This window comes from Artemia sp. Qi Xiang Cuo, chromosome 13 (genome assembly GCF_049724085.1).
Source record: "Artemia sp. Qi Xiang Cuo chromosome 13, ASM4972408v1, whole genome shotgun sequence".
Taxonomy (NCBI): domain Eukaryota; kingdom Metazoa; phylum Arthropoda; class Branchiopoda; order Anostraca; family Artemiidae; genus Artemia; species Artemia sp. Qi Xiang Cuo.
In genome coordinates this window covers 25,050,327-25,071,909 of record NC_142806.1, presented here as the reverse complement: position 1 = coordinate 25,071,909, position 21,583 = coordinate 25,050,327, and the positions used below count along the sequence as shown (strand labels likewise).

General features: G+C 36.3%; 1 protein-coding gene across 11 annotated transcripts in view; it reads left to right on the top strand.

The window, feature by feature from the left end:
* Positions 1-21,583, top strand: part of LOC148945112 (uncharacterized) — a 104,166-nt gene that overhangs the window by 44,764 nt on the left and 37,819 nt on the right. For all 11 annotated transcript variants that reach the window (XM_089099225.1, XM_089099224.1, XM_089099223.1 and 8 more), the window contains exon 8: positions 19,548-19,664. In XM_089099225.1, the coding sequence (XP_088955351.1) occupies positions 19,548-19,664 (117 nt within the window). The remainder of the gene's footprint in view (positions 1-19,547; positions 19,665-21,583) is intronic.

Sequence of the window (21,583 nt, the reverse complement as noted above, 5' to 3'; positions counted from 1 at the left end):
ATAGTCAAAGAAAGGTTGAGGTGGCTAAGGCACTTTGTGCGGATGAAGGATGACAGATTGCCGAAGATTTTTCTTTCCGGCTAACCGTCTAGGGCTAAACGGAAAGCAGGTCGTCCTCTTTTAGGGTGAGAGGACGTCATAAAGAAAGATTTAAAGGAAATAACTTCGTGGGTAGATGTAAAAAGGGAGGCTTTGAACATATTGGGATGGAGGAGGAGTATGCGTAGTTGTTTTGGCCTCAGGCGGCTTGGTGCTGCGATGAGTCGTTAGTAGTAGTAGTCTTAGTTGCTCCATGCCTTTTTCTCAAGCTTTTATCCGTACGAATGCGAACGGATAACTTTGAACATCAATTGTTCAGATACGTGCTGCCAATTTTCTTATACAGAGAAAAAGGTACAAAGGTTTTACTCTCGTGTGCTTTTAATAGCTTATGAGAAAAATTGTATTTGTGTGTTTCTTCCTACGCACAAAAAGAGCATCGAATGTAATTTTAGAATCATATAGAATGCTTGAAAAGTTTGTTTTATTTTGATGTTCACAACCTACTTTAGAACTGTATTTTATTCTCATTTGCCTCTAGTAGCCTAATATTCTCTTAAAACACTTTAGTAGCCTAGCACAAAATAATCCGATATGACAAAAAAATTTGGCCAGTCTTATTTAAATATAGGAGTGGCTGGCCCCTTCTCAACACCTCGCTCTTTGCGCTAAATTTTTTTATTGTTTAATAAAATTAAGTTGTGAGACAAAGTCAAACTTTAGCGTAAAGAGCGAGGCGTTGAGGAGAGGACAGCCCGTTTCATATACGGAATAATTTCTGTTCGTTTTAAGTTTTAATGTCGCTACTTACTTTCAGTTAAAAAAAACCTTGTTGTTCTGACGTAACTTACTTAACGAATTTCCATATTCGTATGTTTTATTAAGTATATTAGGGAGTTTGCCTCTAGTCAATACCTCGCTCTTTACGCTAAAGTTCGAATTTTGTTCGATTCACAAAGCCCTGAATCACAAAGGCTGGTTAATCATAATAGAAAGCTCTTTTTATACTAATAAAAAACTTTAGCGTAAAGAGCGATGTATTGACTAGGGGCGAGCCCGCTCATATACGTAATAATATCTGTTCGTTTTAAATTTTATGGTTGCTCCTTACTTTCAATTAAAAAAACTTGTTTTTTTTATTTAATTTCTGTTTATTTTCGAAATAATGCTGGGAAATCCGGCGCCCCTTCATAGAAATGTACCTTTCCCCAAGGAAAATTCCTCCATTGAAAGATTCTCCCACGTAACCCCTACTCTGACCCCATCCCCACCAAAGAAAATTCCTCCTGAAAACGCCTGTATACTTCCCAATAACAAATACTATATTATTATTATTATTATTATTTATTGCCCATCAAGAAAAGGTACAAAAGGTACAGTAGACGGAGTAATGAATAAATAAAACAAAAAGAAAAAAAAAGAAGAAAAAGAAGGACACAAACACACAGTGAAAATTCAAACACATGAGAAAAGAAAACTTCATTACATTAATACAAACAGTGACTAGCCTATATGTATTACATTAATATAAAAAAACTATTGTGAACAAACTTGTGACCATGGATAATGGAACTTACTTTGAAAACGGGATAGAGATTTATTAATGCTAATACTAGGGTCAGATAGCTTATACAAATGAATAATATTGCGGTTTCTTTTCCAAGGGGGCAAATGTAGAAGATATTTAGCAAATCTGAAGAAGATTGATCGTAGGTGCTTTTTATCTGTAACTGTAAAGAATCTCCAGAAAGGAGCAATGTAAAGCAGATGAGGAAGGGCTGTGGCGTTGTAAATGGATGCTAGAAGGTAACGGTTGAAACGTAGTTTGCTTTTTACGATTACAGCGTAAGAAATGCTAATTTTACGCTCAACGTGAGAAATCAGCAAACGACGTGTGTGGCCTATAGACGTGCCAGTTGGAAGGCCCAGGTATGAAATATGGTCTGCGGGTTTAACAAAAGAACTGTTCATATTTAGAAGAGAAGTAGAGGGATTTCGCGCTATCTGAACATTCAATGAACTGAGATGTGTCAATTTTATTCCAATCGCGAGAAGTATACCACTTGTGCCGGTGAACAGAATGAGCCTGTAACACTGGAATCTGAGAAGCTTCTCGTTTAAAACTAGAAGCAATAAAAAGGTGGCCTGTAACTTGAAATTTGGAAACTACCTCAACACAAGGTATATCAAGGTTATATGACACAACATGGTCGAGGTTAGATGTGCAAGAGGAAGAATGAATGTAAGTAAACTGAGCAGATTTCTATTGAACTTTAAAATCATCACCAAATATTCCTAATAGTAAAGAAATACGGATAGAAGCTGAAGACAACCTGCAATTTAAATCACAATTAAAATCCCCTACGATCAAACACGGGATTTTCAGTTTAAGGACATCACGAAGACAAGAGCTAAGTTTTCTAACTGCTAAAGCGAAATCTCTCTCTGAATCTTCATCTTTGTAATCTGTGGGTAAATACACATTTATTATTACGCACTCACCTACTCCAACAGCTAAAAAACTATCACTAGAAAAGAAAACACTAGAATTAAGATTCGATGGTACATAAGTAGCAATACCACCGGAAGCTCTGCCTTTAGAAGCACTACGTTTAGCTAGAACGTAAAAAGTTTTGAAGGTGGTACTAATGTCAAGTAAACTAAGGCTGTGGTTGGTCAGGAAATGTTCCTGCAAACACAGAATATCATGATTATGAATTATATTTTCAAAAATAGGTCATTTTTTTTATAAAACCACCATTATTATTCCAAGAAAGAAAACGAATATCCATTTATCTACTTAGCTATCCGTTTATCGGTTTGAGCATTGCCAGGGCATTTGATACTGAAACAAGTGAGATTAGACTCTTTACATGTAATGCAAAACATGTCCCAAACACATGGATTATCCCTGGTGGAAGAGTGCTCCGTGGAACCACAGCGAGAGCAGAGTTCTGCGTTCTTACAATCAGCAGCAAGATGTCCTTGTCGGTGGCATCCTAAATACCATCTAGGTATGAATCTGAAATTCTGGACAGATAAATTTTCATAACCCACCTTCACATAATTTTTCAGAAAGGAATCGAGATCACTCCGTTGTTCAAAATAAATCTTGTAGACACGTGACTTGCCACACTGCAAAGCTTTGACACATTTTGGAATAATTTTCTCTAGATCTTTTTCAATCATTTCTGTCGGTAGGCCTTTTATTACACCGATGAAGGCGGGAGATTGAACAGAGGCTAAAAGGCCAGGTTGGAACTTTTTCATCTGGTCAGCAATTGAGGAGGCAGCGGGTTTACTTTTTACGACAATTTTCCATTCTGATGAAGAAGGTTTCACCCCTGAAATATCATTTGCAGCTTCAGGACATATTTTATCAATGCAATCTTTCCTTAATAGTGGAGATGAAAGATTAGACGGACAATTTTTTAACATAACAGCATAGGCAGGAGGATTGGATTGGTCCTTGAAGCAAGACGACTGAGCGGAAGAGGGCCAGGCAGAAGTCGCCTGTACCGCGAGATGTTACTTATTTAGCTCAGACAAACTGTCAATTTTACGGGAAAGTTCATTCATGCGACAGGTTAACGTTGTAACGATCGCATCACCAATTGTTGGAATTTCACACGGTGAGTATATCACGAATTTTGGGATCTTACGTATTTCTTTGGATGCCGTAGATAACCACTTACAAATGTCAAGGACATTTTCATCGTCTTTTTGGCATCTAATTAAACGTGTTCCAATTTCTACCACCTGATGTAAAACCTCCTTGGCCTTTAGAATGGTTTCATGACTGAAAAAGCTTGTTGACTTAGCAATGATTGTTTCTACTTTGATACCATCGATCGAGAAATAAAATTCAATATTGGATTTAAAATATTATCCGAGTCGTCCATTATTTCATAATTGTACTTACGGTAATAATGTTCAAAAGATAAAAATCCCCTCAAAATCAATGCCAAAAACCGTCGCCAATATAAACTCAATCCAATCAAGCAGGCAGTGACTTCACTGTGGAGTTATAGCTTTGCAGTCCGAGAAATTGTTTTCAAGGTCACTGAATTAATAAGATTTCAAAATCTAAAAAGATACTCTCCCACTGAATATAGGTCAGGAATTACAATCACTTACATTCCTGATGAAATATACTTGGGTTGCGCAATAAATTATCCTTTTTGTCATTTCAAATATAATCCGATTACGAATGCTATTTATTTGGTTAGATGATCACAGCACGGGAGTTGAACAAGAACTTGCAGCCCTTCCCACCTGAACTGTGGGGATTAACATATCCTCAAAGATATATAAATCAGATTTTCGACAATGCTGAACAAAATGGCTATCTCAAAATTTTTATTGGATGACTTCGGGAAAAAATGAGCGTGGGAAGGGACCAAGTTGCCCTCCAATTTTTTTGGTTACTTAAAAAAGGTACTAAAACTTTAATTTCCTTCCGAATGAGCCCTCTCATAATATTCTAGGACTACTGGATCGAGACGATCACCCCTGAGGAAATAAAAAAATAAATAAACGCGCATCCGTAATCTTTCTTCTGGCAAAAAATACAAAATTCCACATTTTTGCACATAGGAGCTTGAAATTTCTATAGTAGAGTTCTCTGGTACGCTGAATCTGATGGTGTGATTTTCATTGAGGTTCTATGACTTTTAGAGGGTGTTTCTTATCTTTTTTCTAAAATAAGGCAAATTTTCTCAGGCACGTAACTTTTGATGGGTAAGACTAAACTTGATGAAACTTATGTATTTGACATCAGCATAAAAATCTTATTCTTCTTATTTATCTATTGGTATCAAAATTCCGTTTTTTAGAGTTTCGGTTACTATTGAGCTGGGTCTCTCCTTACTTACAGTTCGTTACCACGAACTGTTTGAAACAGCATAAAAGAAGGCTTTGCCATCACTACGGCATTTAACATTGTTACTGCTGACCCCCAGTATTAGAACTTACTTGAAAAGAATTAATGTAGGCCTAACAAAAACGAAGATAACTTACAGTGGGGACCTGTGTTTACGCTTTGGTAAGATTTCGTCCCGTTCAACACTTATGTTTCTGAAGCTCACATTTTAGGGCCTATTTTTCCGGATCCCATTTAAAAGACTGGCTTAAAGTTTAGAGATATCCGCAATGATATACTATCAATGAAAAATCATATGCCAAAAAAACTTCCACTATTACATGTAGGTAGGATTGTTTTTCGTATTAGCCTTTACCTTTCCCTATCTAGGTCTCTGTTATTACTGCTGTCGGGATTTCCAGCCGAGAATTGGATTCTTTTGGTTGCCAGTTCTTTTGTGATATTCAGAGATAGCAGATGTCCCATTTTCTTTAATTAAAAGACATGTTTAATCTTGCCAATGTAGTCTAACAGTTTTGCCCCAGCAAAATTGAAGTTACAGATTTAAATACTGTGCTCAAACGACTTTATCGCCATAATCCCATATAAATGGCCACTTTTCGTAGCAAGTCATTCCTCCTTCATTTACTAAGTGGAATGCGGTTGCTTTTTCTTAGAGTTTTATTTGTTAGAAATTATGATTAGCTTCTACTCCCGAAAGGAGCCATTAATATTACTATTAGGGTATGCCTTCAGCTTCTCTTTCAATTATCCCCTGCTGCAAGACATAATAATCCAAATGTGATAAAGTAATTTTGCTGCAAGAATCTTCAACAAGATTAGAGGACAAAAAAATGTTGTGAATTTTAAGCAGTGCAATCAATTTAACCATTCTAAATGTAAGAGATAATTCTTACAGCATCCTAATATTTAATTCAAAGTCAAATCTCTCAGTTTTTTATACTTTAGGTGAGGTTATTTCTTATTGATAATACCGGTTAAGCCTAATAATAAGATTTTTGAAGACTATTGCTTGCATTTGATACGTCCATAATAAGTTTCTCTTAATTGAAACTTGCTTTAATTAACTTTGCTCCACTCAAGTCCAACAATTAATACAAAATAGACCCACGAAGGTTTTGGACAAAAAAGGTACATATTTAAACACTTACTGATGTGTGGTTAGACTCAAAGGGTTAAGTTATGTTTTCATTATGGCTGTGTCAGCCGAAGTTGCCAGTGCTTTTTTACTTTTCCAGGCATCTCCAGTGTCTATTGGTACTTTAAGGCTAAACGTGCAAATCCGGCGCATTTGAAATAAATTTTTCATGAAAGTTAAATAAGGTGAAGGAAAGGCTGATTTCAGCCGAGTTCCCCTGGAAAAGCCATAATGAAGATATGGCTTTAGTAGATACATTTATTTCTGATTGCCAAAGTTTAATTTCTTTAGAGTATCTTAGTAATGTATTGCAATTTTGATCAATAGAGATAAATAAGAAAGTAGGGAGGCTGATGCACGAACAATGCAATTTTATGATTTGATGGGTATTGTTTGTTTTTTGTTTTTTTAATTATTCCTGTTTTCTTGAACATTGTCGTTAAAATTTTGGAAATTGAGATATAACCATCGGGAATATAGAAAACTAATAATATAGGAAATGTTATTACTTCAACATGGCTTATTAGGAATTAAAACATTTTTTATGGTGACTTGACAGTTTGGCATCCAGGCAGAATTAAGAAAAATTCTAAACAACCTTAATTTTCATTTATCAGAGTTTGGATATCAGTTAAAAATTTAAATTTGTTGGGATAATACCTGAAATTTTTGTAAAGCAGGCAATTTTTTTTTCTTTACCATTTTGTTTATTGATTATGGAATAGTTAAATCAAGGCTAGTATGCAAAACATGGACCAAATAAAATAGGGCACAAATAGGGCACACTTTTTTCTTCAGTCTAAGGTAAAAAAAAAGTCAAAATAGAGATGCAAAAAAAACTAGTTTCAATTGATATCACTATTCATTTTTTTATACTTGTCTGTGTTTTTTTACTCGCTTATTTTGTTTTTTAAGAGAAATTCTTGTCACTACAAAATACAAAAGTTAGCATAACACTAAAAAAATGAGATTAATCAATAAATTTTTTAAATAATCATATCAAAACTTATAATAATAGAAGAAAGTTTTTTAGAGGACGTTATATCCAAAAACGCATAAAGTACTTGACGAAACTCAAGTAGGGCAGCGCGATTGTAAAGCCTAAGTAAAGAACGATGTGGGCACAATGTATTATTTTTTCTTCTTCTTCTTATTCTTTCTCAATACCCGGGCACTTCGTATCGAAGGAGTTGTCGCAGAAACTTGTAAAAGGGTTCTTTTGATTGGAAATTGGAGTGTCTAGTGCCCTTTTTAATAGTCCAAAGTGATTGGAGGGCAACTAGCCCCCCCCCCCTCCAAGCCCATCCTTCCCCCAAACACATCCAATCAAAATTTTGAGATAGGTATTTTGTTCAGCGTAGTTGATTTCCAGATAGAAAATATGTTTTTGAGGAGGACACTCCCCCACAACCCTCGGGGCAAGGGTTTTAAGTTATGCCCTGACGGCATATAAGAACGATATTGGCAAAATGTATCATTTTTTTTTCTTTAGAGCAAGGCACTTCGTATCGAAAAATTCGTCGTAGAAACTTCGAAAAGGGCTCATTCAATTGGAAATTGGAGTGGCTTGTGTAGTCCCCGACGCCACGCCACGCCTAAAGGCGGGGGGTGAAGGTGTTATACTGTACCGGCAGCGGCTTGGCGCTCGCCATGCTGAAAATTTTTTTGCGGTGCACCCCCGATAATAGCCCGGTGAGGCGCCCCCGCGCGCCGCTTTTTCTAAATTAAAATAATAATAAAAATTCCACTTCACCAAGCACGTTTAACCTCGATTTTACTAAGGATTTTCAAATGGTTGACTAAAAACATACAAGAAAAATATGACAAAACAGGAATTTTTTGGGCCACGCGGAAAGTGTTTATGTTCACATTCGATCAGACCCAGTAGAATTCTCGTTTTTAGCCACTAGACCCAGGGAAACCTATGTTGTTAAAGGAAGTGAAAAAAACAAAAAACAAATAACAACATCGAAAAAATACTGTATTCAAATCAGATACCATGGCTTAACAACACCAACAATTTTAAATCAGCGGTTACATCACTTCAGTTACAATTGATGTAACAAATGTCAGTTTGTTCACTCTTCCTGGAGCCATTGATCTTTTTGCCGTCACTATCAGTCCTGTCGTGATAAAAAACCGTTTAGCTGGGGCACATGTGGCCGGTATAGCCAGAACTTGACGAGCGTAAACTGCCACTCGCGGGATCTGATACTATAACTGTACCTTGGGGTCCCACAGAATGCTGCAAATGGGCTTTTTCTTTGTATCTGCTGAAATAAGTTGTTTTATAAGGGAGAACAAACCTGCACCTTCACCATAGGGCTCCTGCGCACTACACTACAGGAGGAACTAAACTGCACCTTTACCCTCTTTTCTTATCAACACGGAATAACCCTCCGAAATTCTTTTCTGAAAGAAGTGGTCAATATATAACGTTTCAAGTCAAAGTTTAAGGCTACTTCAACTTCAGTGTGCTCTGCTAACTGTGCAAAAATATATATTTCATTTCTATAGATATATTTATATACTAGCTCTAGATAATCTACCAAGCGGTAAAGTACCACAAATCAGCATCGATAAATAAATGAAACCCAAAACGAACAAAAATAACAATAAATGACTGAGTCAAACTCAAAAAGAGCAGAAATTAATATAAGTTGGGCTCAAAACCCCCTATTCCCTCCCAAAGCCAGAACATAATTTTCACTTTAATGAAAAAACATAAATGTTTTTACTTTTATAACTTTAATAAATCAAATAGTATTAACATTTTGATTACTAAATATGAGCATATGTATATTAAACTGACAATGCATATTCATGTGTATTTTTGTCAGTAAAGTACAAATTATGTTCTCGCCTTGGGAAGGCATAGGGTTTCGAGCCCAACTTATGTTAATTTCTGCTCGTTTTGAGTATGACTCGGTTATTTATTGTAATTTCTGCTTGTTTTGGGTTTCATTTATTTATTGATGCTGAATTTTGGTAGTTTTACGCTTGGTAGATTATTTGATTTTATTTTTACTCATTTTTGGTTTAATGGAGTTCATTACTTTTATTTGAAAATACTTATTTTTTGGAAACAGTTTTTTTAAATTTAATTTCTGTTCTTTTTATTTTTACATAGTCTTTTCAGGGAAAAAGAAAATCATACTTTAAATCTTTTCGTTTTTGTAAGAATTTATAGTTTGGCCTGCTATTTGTATGCTGGAAAACAATTTTCAGCAAAATTTAACAACATAGACCCTTATAAAAATCTGGACACAAATAATAGTGTTTAATTTAGTTACCTCCTCTAGTTGACCTGAAATGGAAAACTTGATAACATTCGCAAAAAAAAATGTTTACTTTCTTTGATAGCTTGGATACACTTACGCTATTTTGATTTGGTCAAATTTTAAGAGCAGAAGAAGCCCCGAAAGTTTGAACATAATACCCTCAGTCGTTCCTTGGATACTGCTGAGATGCCTTATTTGGAATTAGCATAAACACAGTGCATTTTGATTTAATCTTAAGGAAACATTTACTTTTTAAACATAAAGGAAAATGGGAGGGTGGGCGTGGGTGGGGGATTAGTTTCCCTCCAATCACTTTCGACCATTAAAAAGGACATCATCCCTTTCTATTTTCAATCAAATGAGCCCTTTTCAAAGTTCTTACGACAACTCCGTCGATACAATGTGCCTTGGTCTAATCAAAAACAACAACAAAAAAATGATACATTATACCCACATCAATCTCTACTATAAAAATTTCAAGCCTTCCAATCACTTTCGATTATTAAAAAGGGCACTAGGCTTTTCGATTTCCAATCGAATGATCCCTTTTTGAGTTTCTACGACAACGCTTTCTACAGACACCTTATATGCCCCCAGGGCATAAATTATAACCCTTACTCTAAGGGCTGTTAGGGTGGTTGTCTTCCTATAAGACCTAATTTCCAGAACTTTCAACTACGTTAAACAAAATGGCTTTCTCAAAGTTTTTATTGGATGTGTTTCGGGGATTGGTGGGCGTGGAAGGGGTGTTAGGTGCCTTCCAATCACTTTCGACTATTAAAAAGGGCACAAGCCACTCCAATTTCTAATTGAATGAGCTCTTTTCAAAGTTTCTACGACAACTTCTTCGATATGAAATGCCCTGGTCTAAAGGAAAAAATAATAAATAACACATTGTGCCAACATCGTTCTTATATACCTCCAGGGCATAACTACAAAACCCTTGCCCTAAGGGTTTTAGGGGACTAACCTCCTCAAAAAACATATTTTCTCTCTGGAAATCAGTTACTCTGAACAAAATGGCTATTTTAAAATTTTGATTGGATGTGTTTGGGGAAAGGGTGGATGTGGAAGGGATGTTAGCTGCCTTCCAATCACTTTCGACTATTAAAAAGGGCACTAGTTATTCGAATTTCCTATCGAATGAGCCCTTTTTGAAGTTTCTACGACAACTCCTTCGATACGAATTGCCCTGGTATGTAAAAAAAAAAAAAAAAAAAAAAAAAAAAAATACATTGTGCCAACATTGTTCTTTACTTAGACAGCTCGTTTGTGCTGCCTATGAAAACATCCTGAATTGCCTAATGCTCTTTTACCTACCTCTTTTAATCCGAAAAATCAGAAAGCAAAATGAACAGAATTTTAAAGTGGAAGGTAGAATTTTTGTTTCAAGAAAAATTTCTTCTTCTCCTTCCTATGAACCGCGATACACATGGCGAGCCCAAGATGACAGTATTTATTTTTAAGAAACAGTTTAGCCAAGATGATGTTTGAAGCTCAGAGGTCGATATCGATGAGCAAAGGAGAAAAAAAAACAGCGGTGTATTTGTGACGCTACCACCGATCGAATACGCGGTGGCTACCGTACACGGCAACAAGTTTAGCGGCGTACCGCTTGTTGTTTTTCGGCGGCGCCCTGCTGACTTTTCGGCACGGCGTCGGGGTCTAGGCTTGTGCCCTTTTTAATAGTCGAAAGTGATTGTAAGGCAACTAACATCCCTTCCAGTCCACCATTTCCCGAAACATATACAATCAAAATTTTTAGATAGGCTTTTTGTTCAGCGTAGTTGATTTCCAGATAGAAATTATGTTTTTGAGGAAGACACTCCCCCACAGCCTTCAGGGCAAGGGTTGTAAGTAATGCCCTGTGGGCATATAAGGTTTTGTAGAAGGCGTTGTCGTAGAAACTTCAAAAAAGGCTTAGTCGATTTGAAATTCAAAGGTCTAGTGCCCTTTTGAATAGTCGAAAGCGATTGAAGGGCAGCTCGCCCCCCCCCCACGCCCATCATTCCCCCAAACACATCCAATCAAAATTTTGAGATAGCCATTTTGTTCAGCGTAGTTGATTTTCAGATAGAAAATATGTTTTTGAGGAGGATACTCCCCCACAACCCTCGGGGCAAGGGTTTTAAGTTTTGCCCTTAGGGCATATAAGAACGATTTTGGCACAATGTATCATCTATTATTTTTTTCCTTTAGACCAGGACACTTCGTATCGAAGAAATTGTCGTAGAAACTTCGAAACGGGCTCATTCAGTTGGAAATTGGAGTGGCTTGTGCCGTTTTTACTAGTCGAAAGTGATTGGAAGGCAACTAACACCCCTTCCAGGCCCACCATTTCCCGAAACATATCCAATCAAAATTTTGAGATAGCCATTTTGTTCAGCGTAGTTGATTTCCGGATAGAAATTATGTTTTTGAGGAGGAAACTCCCCCAGAGCCTTCAGGGCAAGGGTTGTAAGTTATGCCCTGGGAAGGCGTTGTCGTAGAAACTTCAAAAAAGGCTTATTCGATTGGAAGTTCAAAGGGCTAGTGCCCTTTTTAATAGTCGAAAGTGATTAGAGGGCAACTAGCCCACCTCTCACGCCCACCTTTTCCCCAAACACATCCAATCAAAATTTTGAGATAGCCGTTTTATTCAACGTAGTTTTAAGTTCTGTAAATTAGGTCTTTGAGGATGATAACCCCCTCCCAACCCTCAGGGCAAGGGTTGTAAGTTATGCCATGGGGGCATATAAGGTTTTTACTGAATGCGTTGTCGTAGAAACTTCAAAAAGGGCTCAGTCGATTAGAAATTGAAATGGCTAGTGCTCTTTTTAAAAGTTGAAAGTTATTGGAAGGCAACTAACACCCCTTCCACGTCCACCATTTGCCCAAGCATATCCAATCGAAATTTTGAGATAGCCATTTTGTTTCACGCAGCTTAAAGTTCAGTAAATTATACCTTTGCGCAGGACACTCCCCCCACAGTTTTCAGGGCAATGGTAATAAGTTACGCCCTGAGGGCATATAAGATTATATTGAAATCTTTGTCGTAGAAACTAGAAAAAGGGCTCATTCGATTTGAAATTCAAAGGTATAGTGCCCTTTTTAACAGTCGAAAGTGATTTGAGGGCAACTAACCCCCTCTCTCACCCACCTTTCCGCCAAACACATCCAATCAAAATTTTTAGATAGTCATTTTGTCCAGCGTAGTTGATTTTCAGATAGAAATTATGTTTTTGAGGAGGACACTCCCCCACAGCCCTCAGGGCACGGGTTGTAAGTTATGCCCAGGGGGCATGTAAGGTTTTTATAGAAGATGTTGTCGTAGAAACTTCAAAAAGGGCTCACTCGATTGGAATTTGAAATTTTAGTGCCCTTTTTTATGCTCGAAAGTGATTGAAGGGCAACTAGCCCCCCTCTCACGCCCACCATTCCTCCAAACACATCCAATCAAAATTTTGAGATAGCTATTTTGTTCAACGTAGTTGAAAGTTCTGGAAAGTAGGTCTTTTAGGATGATAAACCAATCAGAGCCCTCAGTGCAAGGGTTGTAAGTCATGCCCTGGGGGCATATAAGATTTATATAGAAAGCTGCTGTAGAAATTTCAGAAAGGGCTCATTTGATTGGAAATTGAAATTGCCCTTTTTAATAGTCGAAAGTGAGTAGAGAGTAATTTACCCCCCTCTCACGCCCACCATTCCCCCAAACATATCCAATCAAAATTTTCAGATAGCTAATTTGTTCAACGTTGCAGAAAGTTCTGGAACATAGGTCTTTGAGGATGACCCCCCCCCCCCCAGCTCTCAGGGCAAGGGTTGTAAGTTCTGCCCTGGGGGCATATAAGGCTTTTATTGGAAGTGTTGTCGTAGAAACTTCAAAAGGGCTCATTTGATTGTAAATTGAAAGGGCTAGTGCCTTTTTTAACAGTCGAAAGTGATTGGAGAGCGTCTAACGCCCCTCTCACGCCCACCATTTTCCCAGACACATCCCATCAAAATTTTGAGATAACTATTTTGTTTAACGTAGTTGAAAGTTCTAGAAATTAGGTCTTAGAGGATGACAAATACCTTTACAGTCTTTAGGCTAAGGGTTGTAATTTATGCCCTGGGGGTATATAATTTGTTTATAAAAAGCGTTGTCGTAGAAACTCCAAAAGGCCTTATTCGATTGGAAATCGAAAGGTCTTTTGCCCTTTTTGACAGTCGAAAGTTATTGGAAGGCTTGACTTTTTTATAGTAAAGATTGACCTGGGTATAATTTATTATTTTTTGTTGTTGTTGTTGTTGTTTAGACCAGGGCTCTTCGTATCGAAGGAGTTGTCGTAGGAACTTCGAAAAGGGCTCATTACATTGAAAATAGAAAGGGATGATGCCCTTTTCAATATTCGAATGTGATTGGAGGGAAACTAATCCCCCTACCACACCCACCCTCCCATTTGCCTTTATGTTTAAAAACTAAATGTTGCCTTAAGATTAAACCAAAATGCACTGTGTTAATGCTAATTCCCAATAAGGCATCTCAGCAGTATCCCAAGAACGACTCAGGGTATTATGTTTAAACTTTTGGGGGCTAGTTCTGCTCTTAAAATTTAACTAAATCAAAATAGTGCAAGTGTATCCAAGCTATCAAAGAAAGTAAACAGATTTTTTGCAAATGGTTTCAAGTTTTCCATTTCAGGGCAACTAGAGGAGGTATGAAAATAAATTAAACCCTACTATTTGTGTCCAGATTTTTAAAAGGGTGTATGTTGTTAAATATCGCTGAAAATTTTTCTCCAGCATACAAATAGCAGGCCAGACTATAAATTCTTAAAAAAACGAAAAGATTTAAACCATTATTTTCTTTTTCCCTGAAAGACTATCTCAATATAAAACAAACAGAAATTAATTAAAAAACACTTTTTCTCTAAACAAGTTTTTCAATGAAAAATAAAGAACTCCATTGATCAAAAATGAGCAAAAATAAAATCAAATAATCTACCAAGCGTGAAACTACCACAAATCAGCATCTATAAATAAATGAAACCCAAAACACACAGAACTTACAATAAATAACCGAGTCAAACTTAAAACGAGCAGAAATTAACATAAGTTGGGCTCAAAACCCTTATGCCCTCCCAAGGCCAGAAGATAATTTGCATTTTATGGAAAAAATACAAATGAATGTGCATTTTCAATTTAATATACATATACTGTTATTTAGTAATCAAAATTTTAACATTATTTGATTTATTAAAGTTATAAAAGTAAAAACATTTATATTAGTAGGAAAGGTCGTTCATATGTGGACTCATTCCTATAGCCCGTGTTTTGAACTCTTTCTGTCCTTTTCTCTGTTTCGATTTGATATTAAGCAGTCTATCCATCACTGTCAGTGCCTGAAATTTCAAGTATTTACTCAATTTTATTGCCAAGGGATAATATCAATGACCACTTTGCATTTACCAGTTCGACTCAGTGGCGGGTCCAGAGGGGGGCGACTGCCCCCCCCTAACGTAGTCTAAAGTAGTGTAATTTACTTGATTAACGCAAATTTGCGTTAATTAAACTTGCTCCTAACCTAAGTATATCAGATTAACCTATTTGGCACCCCAACCCCTAAAAAAATCCTGGATCCGCCCCTGTTCGACTGCATTCTCTATGGTACTTCTATTTCCCTTGAAACCAAGTTGTATGTGACTTTGGTTTTCAGCCTATCTTACTTTTTCGTTTTTTATTCATAGTGGTGTGTTCAAGTATTTCGGTAAAAGTTTTTAGAGTATGAAGTGCAATATTCCAGAAGAAGACTTTTGCAGTGAGCTACAGACGCTATCCGTTGACGCATTGGATGTATTTCATTTTCAATGTATACGGTACTTTGAAAATAAAGTTCACGTATAGCCTCATTTTCCTTTGTAATTACCTTAATTAACTTCTAGCTGGCTCAGCAGTTGTAAGTATCATTCAAAAAAATTGAACTTGAACCATTATCTAAATATTGCTCTATTCTCATAGGATGGAAGTTATCAAAACTCCAATGAATTTCATTGTATTCATTTTGTAATCATTTTGAGAAATAATCAAACATATGTTAGGTTTTCACTGTTACGTTTTCACTGTCACTGTTTTCACAAGTCAGTCGATCACCTTTTTTACATGTCAAACATTCGCTGTCACTGTTTTCACATGTCATGATGTCAGAAATTATGAAACGGCACTTTCAAAAAAACTATTTTGCTGAAAGTTAAAGTGATCTTGGTCAAAATCGATGATCAATCAATCAACAAGATGTCGATTTTTTGGAACATTTACATTTATTTCTCAAGTGGAGATTCCTTTACATAAGTTTATCGAGAGAGGGTCCAGACCTAGAAGCAAAACAGTTCAAGGTCCCCTAACAAGCAGGAAGTAAAAAAAAAAGAAAGAAAAATACAAACAAAACGGATCATCGACATACATGATTATTTTCCTGGCTTCTTTGTAAATCAAACTTGGCTAAATTTGAGCTTTTACTCCCCCTCCACTTTTCCCCTGAATCAGCTTTGAACGGCAACACTACAGCTGCTAGAATTTGTAACTAAAACTGCAATTTCAGTTTATATCTTGAAGATAGTTTAACATGAACTTCAATGATTATAGCAAGTATTCAAGATGAAACTTAAAAATTTTCCAATATGTTAATGACTCGAAAAATAGTACTGACATATTAAGTGTTTTGCTTTCCGTAAAGAAAATTACTGGCTGTAAAAAGTGCGAGGAACAACAGGAAAAAAAACTATTTGTAACGTTGTATTTATCATTTACTCTCAAATGATAAAATTAACCTAGATTAATTTTCTTCTACCGGAATTGAAAAGTCAGCTGCTTTTTAAGACTCTTTAATTGTATTCGTGAATTTATCCAAAAGCTAGCCTTTATTTGTACAATAAAAACACAAAAATATAAGCAGAAAAACATCTATGTTGGAATACCCTTTTTATATTTAAACATATTTGTTTAGTTTCCGCTTTATTTAAAGAAAGTCAATGCGTATTTTTCTCATCTTAGTGCTACTTTAGAATCTTCATGAACTTGTTTAGCTCCAAAGGGGCAAGGCTCTCTTGAACTTCCAAATATTCATCTGTCACATCAATTTCTTGGCTCTTGAAATGAGTCACGATCTAGGAAGAACTTGGGTGACGTTTTCTTAGATTTTTACCTTTTAGCTTTTTTTCTTCCATACGAAGTGAAAGACTTCAAAGCGACTAGTCTAAAAAAATTAAGCTTATTGGACTAAATTTTCCTCTATGGAGGACTTAGGGATGTAAACAAACATTCTATGTTACCACTCAGCTGATGAAACTAAATGTCCTGAAATAAATCAAGTCCAATTTTTGCCTTAAAATACTCTCAATTACACTTCTGATTCTCAATTGCACTTCTCATTCAATTACATTAAATAGTCATAAAAATGACAAACGATATGTGTATAAAACGATACAAAATGATATGTAGTGCAGGAGCGGGATTTTGTTTCTTCTCCTGGCTCATCTCAATGGACTATCTCCTTCTCCCGTAGGCACCAGGCTTACCAATAGACCACTTCGGCTTGCTGAAATCTATCTACTATATAGCAGGCAATTCAAAATCACTGAATGATCCTATGTCATACGTGATATAAAGGAAGGAATTGTATTTTTTTTTTTAAATCAGACCCTCCCAGCTTAATCCCTGTAGATTTTTGCAGCATCTATGTCTAATGGTATAAAGCTTTGGAGCAACACATTTGAATATATATCACTGGAAACAACTTGTATATTTTGTACAGAATTGGAGAGTTTTTTGATGATCTGGATTACAGAAAACCAGCAGCTGAAGTTTATAATTTTATGCACAGGATGCAGAACAAACAGCAAAATAGTAGAACGAGCAACCCACCTCAGAATGTAAATGTCAGAATGTGATCATATCAGAATGTGACTTTGGTAAAAGACATGGACAAAGCTAATGTATGAGTCAAACATATGAAGAAAACAATTGGAAAGGAAGATCCAGATAAAGAGGCAGTAGCATTAATGACAGCAAAAGTGAAACAATTGGCTGTAAAAGACCAATATGAAACATATAATCAGCATTTCTCTTTTTTGAAATTGAGGATATCATCAGGAAGTTGCCAAGTACAGCCCCAGGTGCTGATATGGTGTGTCCTCAATTTGTTAAAAACCTTCCACAAAGATGGATAGAAATCCTTTTGGAAATAATAAATAATTCCTGGATGAGTGAATATTTCCCAAAAGTATGGAAGTCAGGAATAGCAGTGATGATTCCTAAGCAAGGCAAAGACACCTAAAAGCTAGAAAATCATAGATTTATCACTTTATGCCTGTGTTGGGAAAAGTATGAGAAAGACTGGTAAAGAAAAGGTTAAACTGAGAAGTAGAGAAGAGAAAGATATTCAAAGATGTGCAGTGTGGGTTGAGGAGAAACGCGAGCACAATGGAGAACCTGGTTTGTTTTCAAAGAGATGATATTTATGCTTTACAAAATGGACTCATAATGATAGCTGTCTTCCTAGATGTTGATGGTGCATTTGATAATTTGGTACATAGACAGATTTTACTAGGATTAATTGAGACTGGGATTCGAGGAAGAATGATAAAGATTACAAAGAACTATCTTGGAGACCGTAAAGTGCATGTTAGAGCGGGCAAAACTATTTCCAGTGAATTTGCTAACGGAAAAAGAGGAGTCCCTCAAGGCTCAACTCTAGGTCCAGATTATTATAACCTGGGTGAACATAACATACCTTAAGATGATGGTGACTCTAGTGCAGGAATTTTTACTGATGACAATAACCTGTGGGTAATGGGAGAACTATTGAAGAAGTTGTACCTGTTATAAAACCGGTTCTTGAACAGCTTGAAAATTGGGCTTTTGACATTAACTTGAGCTTTTCAGCTCATAAAACATAAGCTATGCTTATAACAAGAAAGAAATTGGTTGAAGTACCATTCCTGACCCTAAACAGAGTATCCATCGAATTCGTTGACTAAATAAATTTTCTGGGATGCACAATAGAAGAATATTTGAACTGGAATCAGCATATTGAAAACATTAAAGCAGTCCTGTATTAGGAGGATCAACATAATAAAGACATTAACAGCAGTCACATGGGGAAGCAAAGCCAGTTTCTTAGTTCAGTTCTACACCATATATATTAGGTCAAAGTTGGAATATGCAGCTGTGGTATATCATCTTGCAAATAAGTCATCTCTTAAGAAGCTAACTGTGATCCAAAATACAGCAATGAGCATTGCATTTGGAGCTAGGAAAACGACCCTAGTGTCATTCCTGCTATCAGAAAGTGGTCTGGAAGATCTAGAAACAAGAAGGAATACTATTCAACTGAGATATTTAGTAAAAAAGTGGGGATCAGATAGAACAAATCTTGTAAAATCAAGGATTGTCAAACAAGGTCTGTATATGACTGCAAACAATTGTAGAAAGCGGAATCAATTAAATTTATTTGAAAGAGCTATTCAATTATGGGCTCAATTTGACCTAGAACTAAAGATCACAGATATGCTGCGAGTTCCAGACATAGAGTTATCTCCACAATGGGAAAGTTGCAGAATTAAGTGATTAAGTGATAGCAATAAAGAAAGCAAGGATGTATGTAAAAGAAAGTCTGAAAGATTGTCCTAATGTGTTAATATGCTTGGATTCAAAGAGTGTACACTCTAGCTTCAGACTGCTGATTGAAGGGTCATTCAGGGGTTTCCTGGATATTTATACTGACGGATTCAAAGTTTTCCAAATTATAAAGATTATAGCCCAGTTGGAGCTGCATTTGTTATACCAAAGAAGAAAGTTACAGCACGCTACAAGCTACAGCATACTACAAGGGAAGTAGCTAGCTGTTATAGTGAATTAGTCAAAAGACTTTCAGGGCAGGAGGTTGTTTTACAGTGGGTTCCAGCCTATGTTGATATATTTGGAAATGAACTAGCGACCCACGTCTCCCCTCCCCCCACCTTCACTACCACAATATAAGTAAGAAAAAACCTCAGTTTGCCGCCCATCTCGGAGGCTGTTCCCGGGTACAGTCGTTCGCCCTTTCTCCCCCTGAACTCGCCACTGTATTTTGGGTCTTCGTATTACAGCATTTTTATACTTGTAAGTTCTATATCTGTGGCTAAATTTGAGTTTCCTGTTTAAATTGAAGAGTTGCACAAGTTAATTATATGATTTACTGTTTTTCTAGCGGATAATTTGTGTCCATCGCTTGGCTGCTCTGATGGTTGTCGATCATCTCCAGAAGGAGGAGTATGCACTTGCCCAGATGGACAAGTTCTAACTTCTGATAATAGAACATGTAGTGGTAATATTTTTTTTACGTTGTTTATATTTATTTTAATTGTTATTCATTTTTATATATACTTTGGGTCCAGTGCCAACAAAGGAAGGGCTTCCTTTTTTCAACATAGACAAGTTGTCAAGCAAGTCTAAAGTCTATTTTCGTTGTTTTCACCTTCTTTTTTTCTTAATTTCTTAAGTCCCAGATTTTGCTTACACGTCAAGTGGGTATTTTCCGTCCCATTCAGTCCCATTATCTATCAACAAATGAAATGACATCATTTTTATACAATCCTAAAAAGGGGTTATCCCAGATTTGCCTCTCCATCACTTGGACTATCTGTCTTGTTTTTTTTTTTCAATTAGCCATCTCTGGATGCCTGCAAAATAATTGGTTTTAATTCAAAATCAATATTTTGCACCCCAAAATCCATCCAATCTTTTATCCCTTAATTCTATGACTATCTACCTTAGTTCTGCCCTAGGAATGACATATGAACGGATGATAGATAGCCTTGAATGATTTTATTCAGGGATTAAACCGTACAGAGTACACTACTTAGTCTACAAAATACAGCATAAAATATCGAAAACTGAAAATCACAAGCAAAATACTAAACACCACAAAGAAACAAGGAAGAAGGAAAAACAATAAGTTGACAACAATTATTTGCATTTAATAGTAAGTAAATGAAGGGGAAAAGAAAGAAAAACAAATATTTTATTACTAACTATTTTCAGCTTTTTAGAGAAGATGGGATAACTCTGTGATGGGATAAATTGATAGTTTAATATATAAAAAAAAAAAATTAATGCAAAAAAAAATCCGCAAGAACCTGATGTGACAGATTGTGGCACCCTTGTGCCACATACAACTTTTTAAGGATGAATTTAACGATTTCCACTGCTGCACGTTCTTGAATCAGCATACATCTATGGCTGGATGTATTTCCTTTTGCCTTTCTCATTTTCATTCTCTTTCCATTTTCAATCCAGTGTCCAGCATTAGTTTAGTTCCTATGAGACAAGACGTTCCCGATTTTCTGCAGCCCGGCATAAGCTCCTTGAAAGTAAACTAATACTCATATGAGCAAGTTTTCTTAAAGTTGAAACATGTTAAGTGCACAGCTATCACTTTGAAAACAGTTTAATTAATGGACTTTCCTGAAACTATTGAGTAAGAAAAGGCACCCCCCTGCCCCCCATTTGGGCGCCCATGCCTGAAACCCCTTGAAAATGGCGTCAAATTGAAATAAAAAAAGTGCACCATTGGAATTAGCATGTTCCAAAACCTTTTTTAGGATAATTACAGTCCCCCACCTTGAACACCAAGGAAAATGACTTTTTTGCATGGGTAGCACTGATCAGTCGTTTCTTTTCTTATTTTACGAGTTATAGCAATAGTTTAATTCCCTCGCCCCAAAAGGAGGCGGTTCGAACCCCCTGGTTTTATCCCTGCAAGAACGTCAATATACTTTACCCAACACTATGTTAAACACCATGTCTATTTTTAAACAAGTGTATTATATTTGTGCATAAAAACATATTACTGAGATTACAATAATTTGGACGGCAAATTTCAGACACAAATTAACACTCACATAATAAAAAGTACAAATACAAGTAGAAAATTCAATTTCAGCATCGGCAAATGTCAAACTGAGACGCTTTTTCCTATCTTCGCTTAGTTGTTGGGCTAGATGACTGATGCTGCAAGAATCAATATACCCACCAAATCATTTGTGAGAGATGAGCTTCAAGTATCAAGTTCCACCCTCTACCTTCCAGTCCTTTTCATGGAATTGGGAACTGTTTATACAAGAGGGTAGAAACTTTCAGAAATTATACCTAGCCAACACTAAGAGCGGAGAAAGCGTCTTTAAGATTCTATCCCAATCTTTTCCTATTCATAAGCTTTGAAAAATTCTCCCAAAATATCTGAAT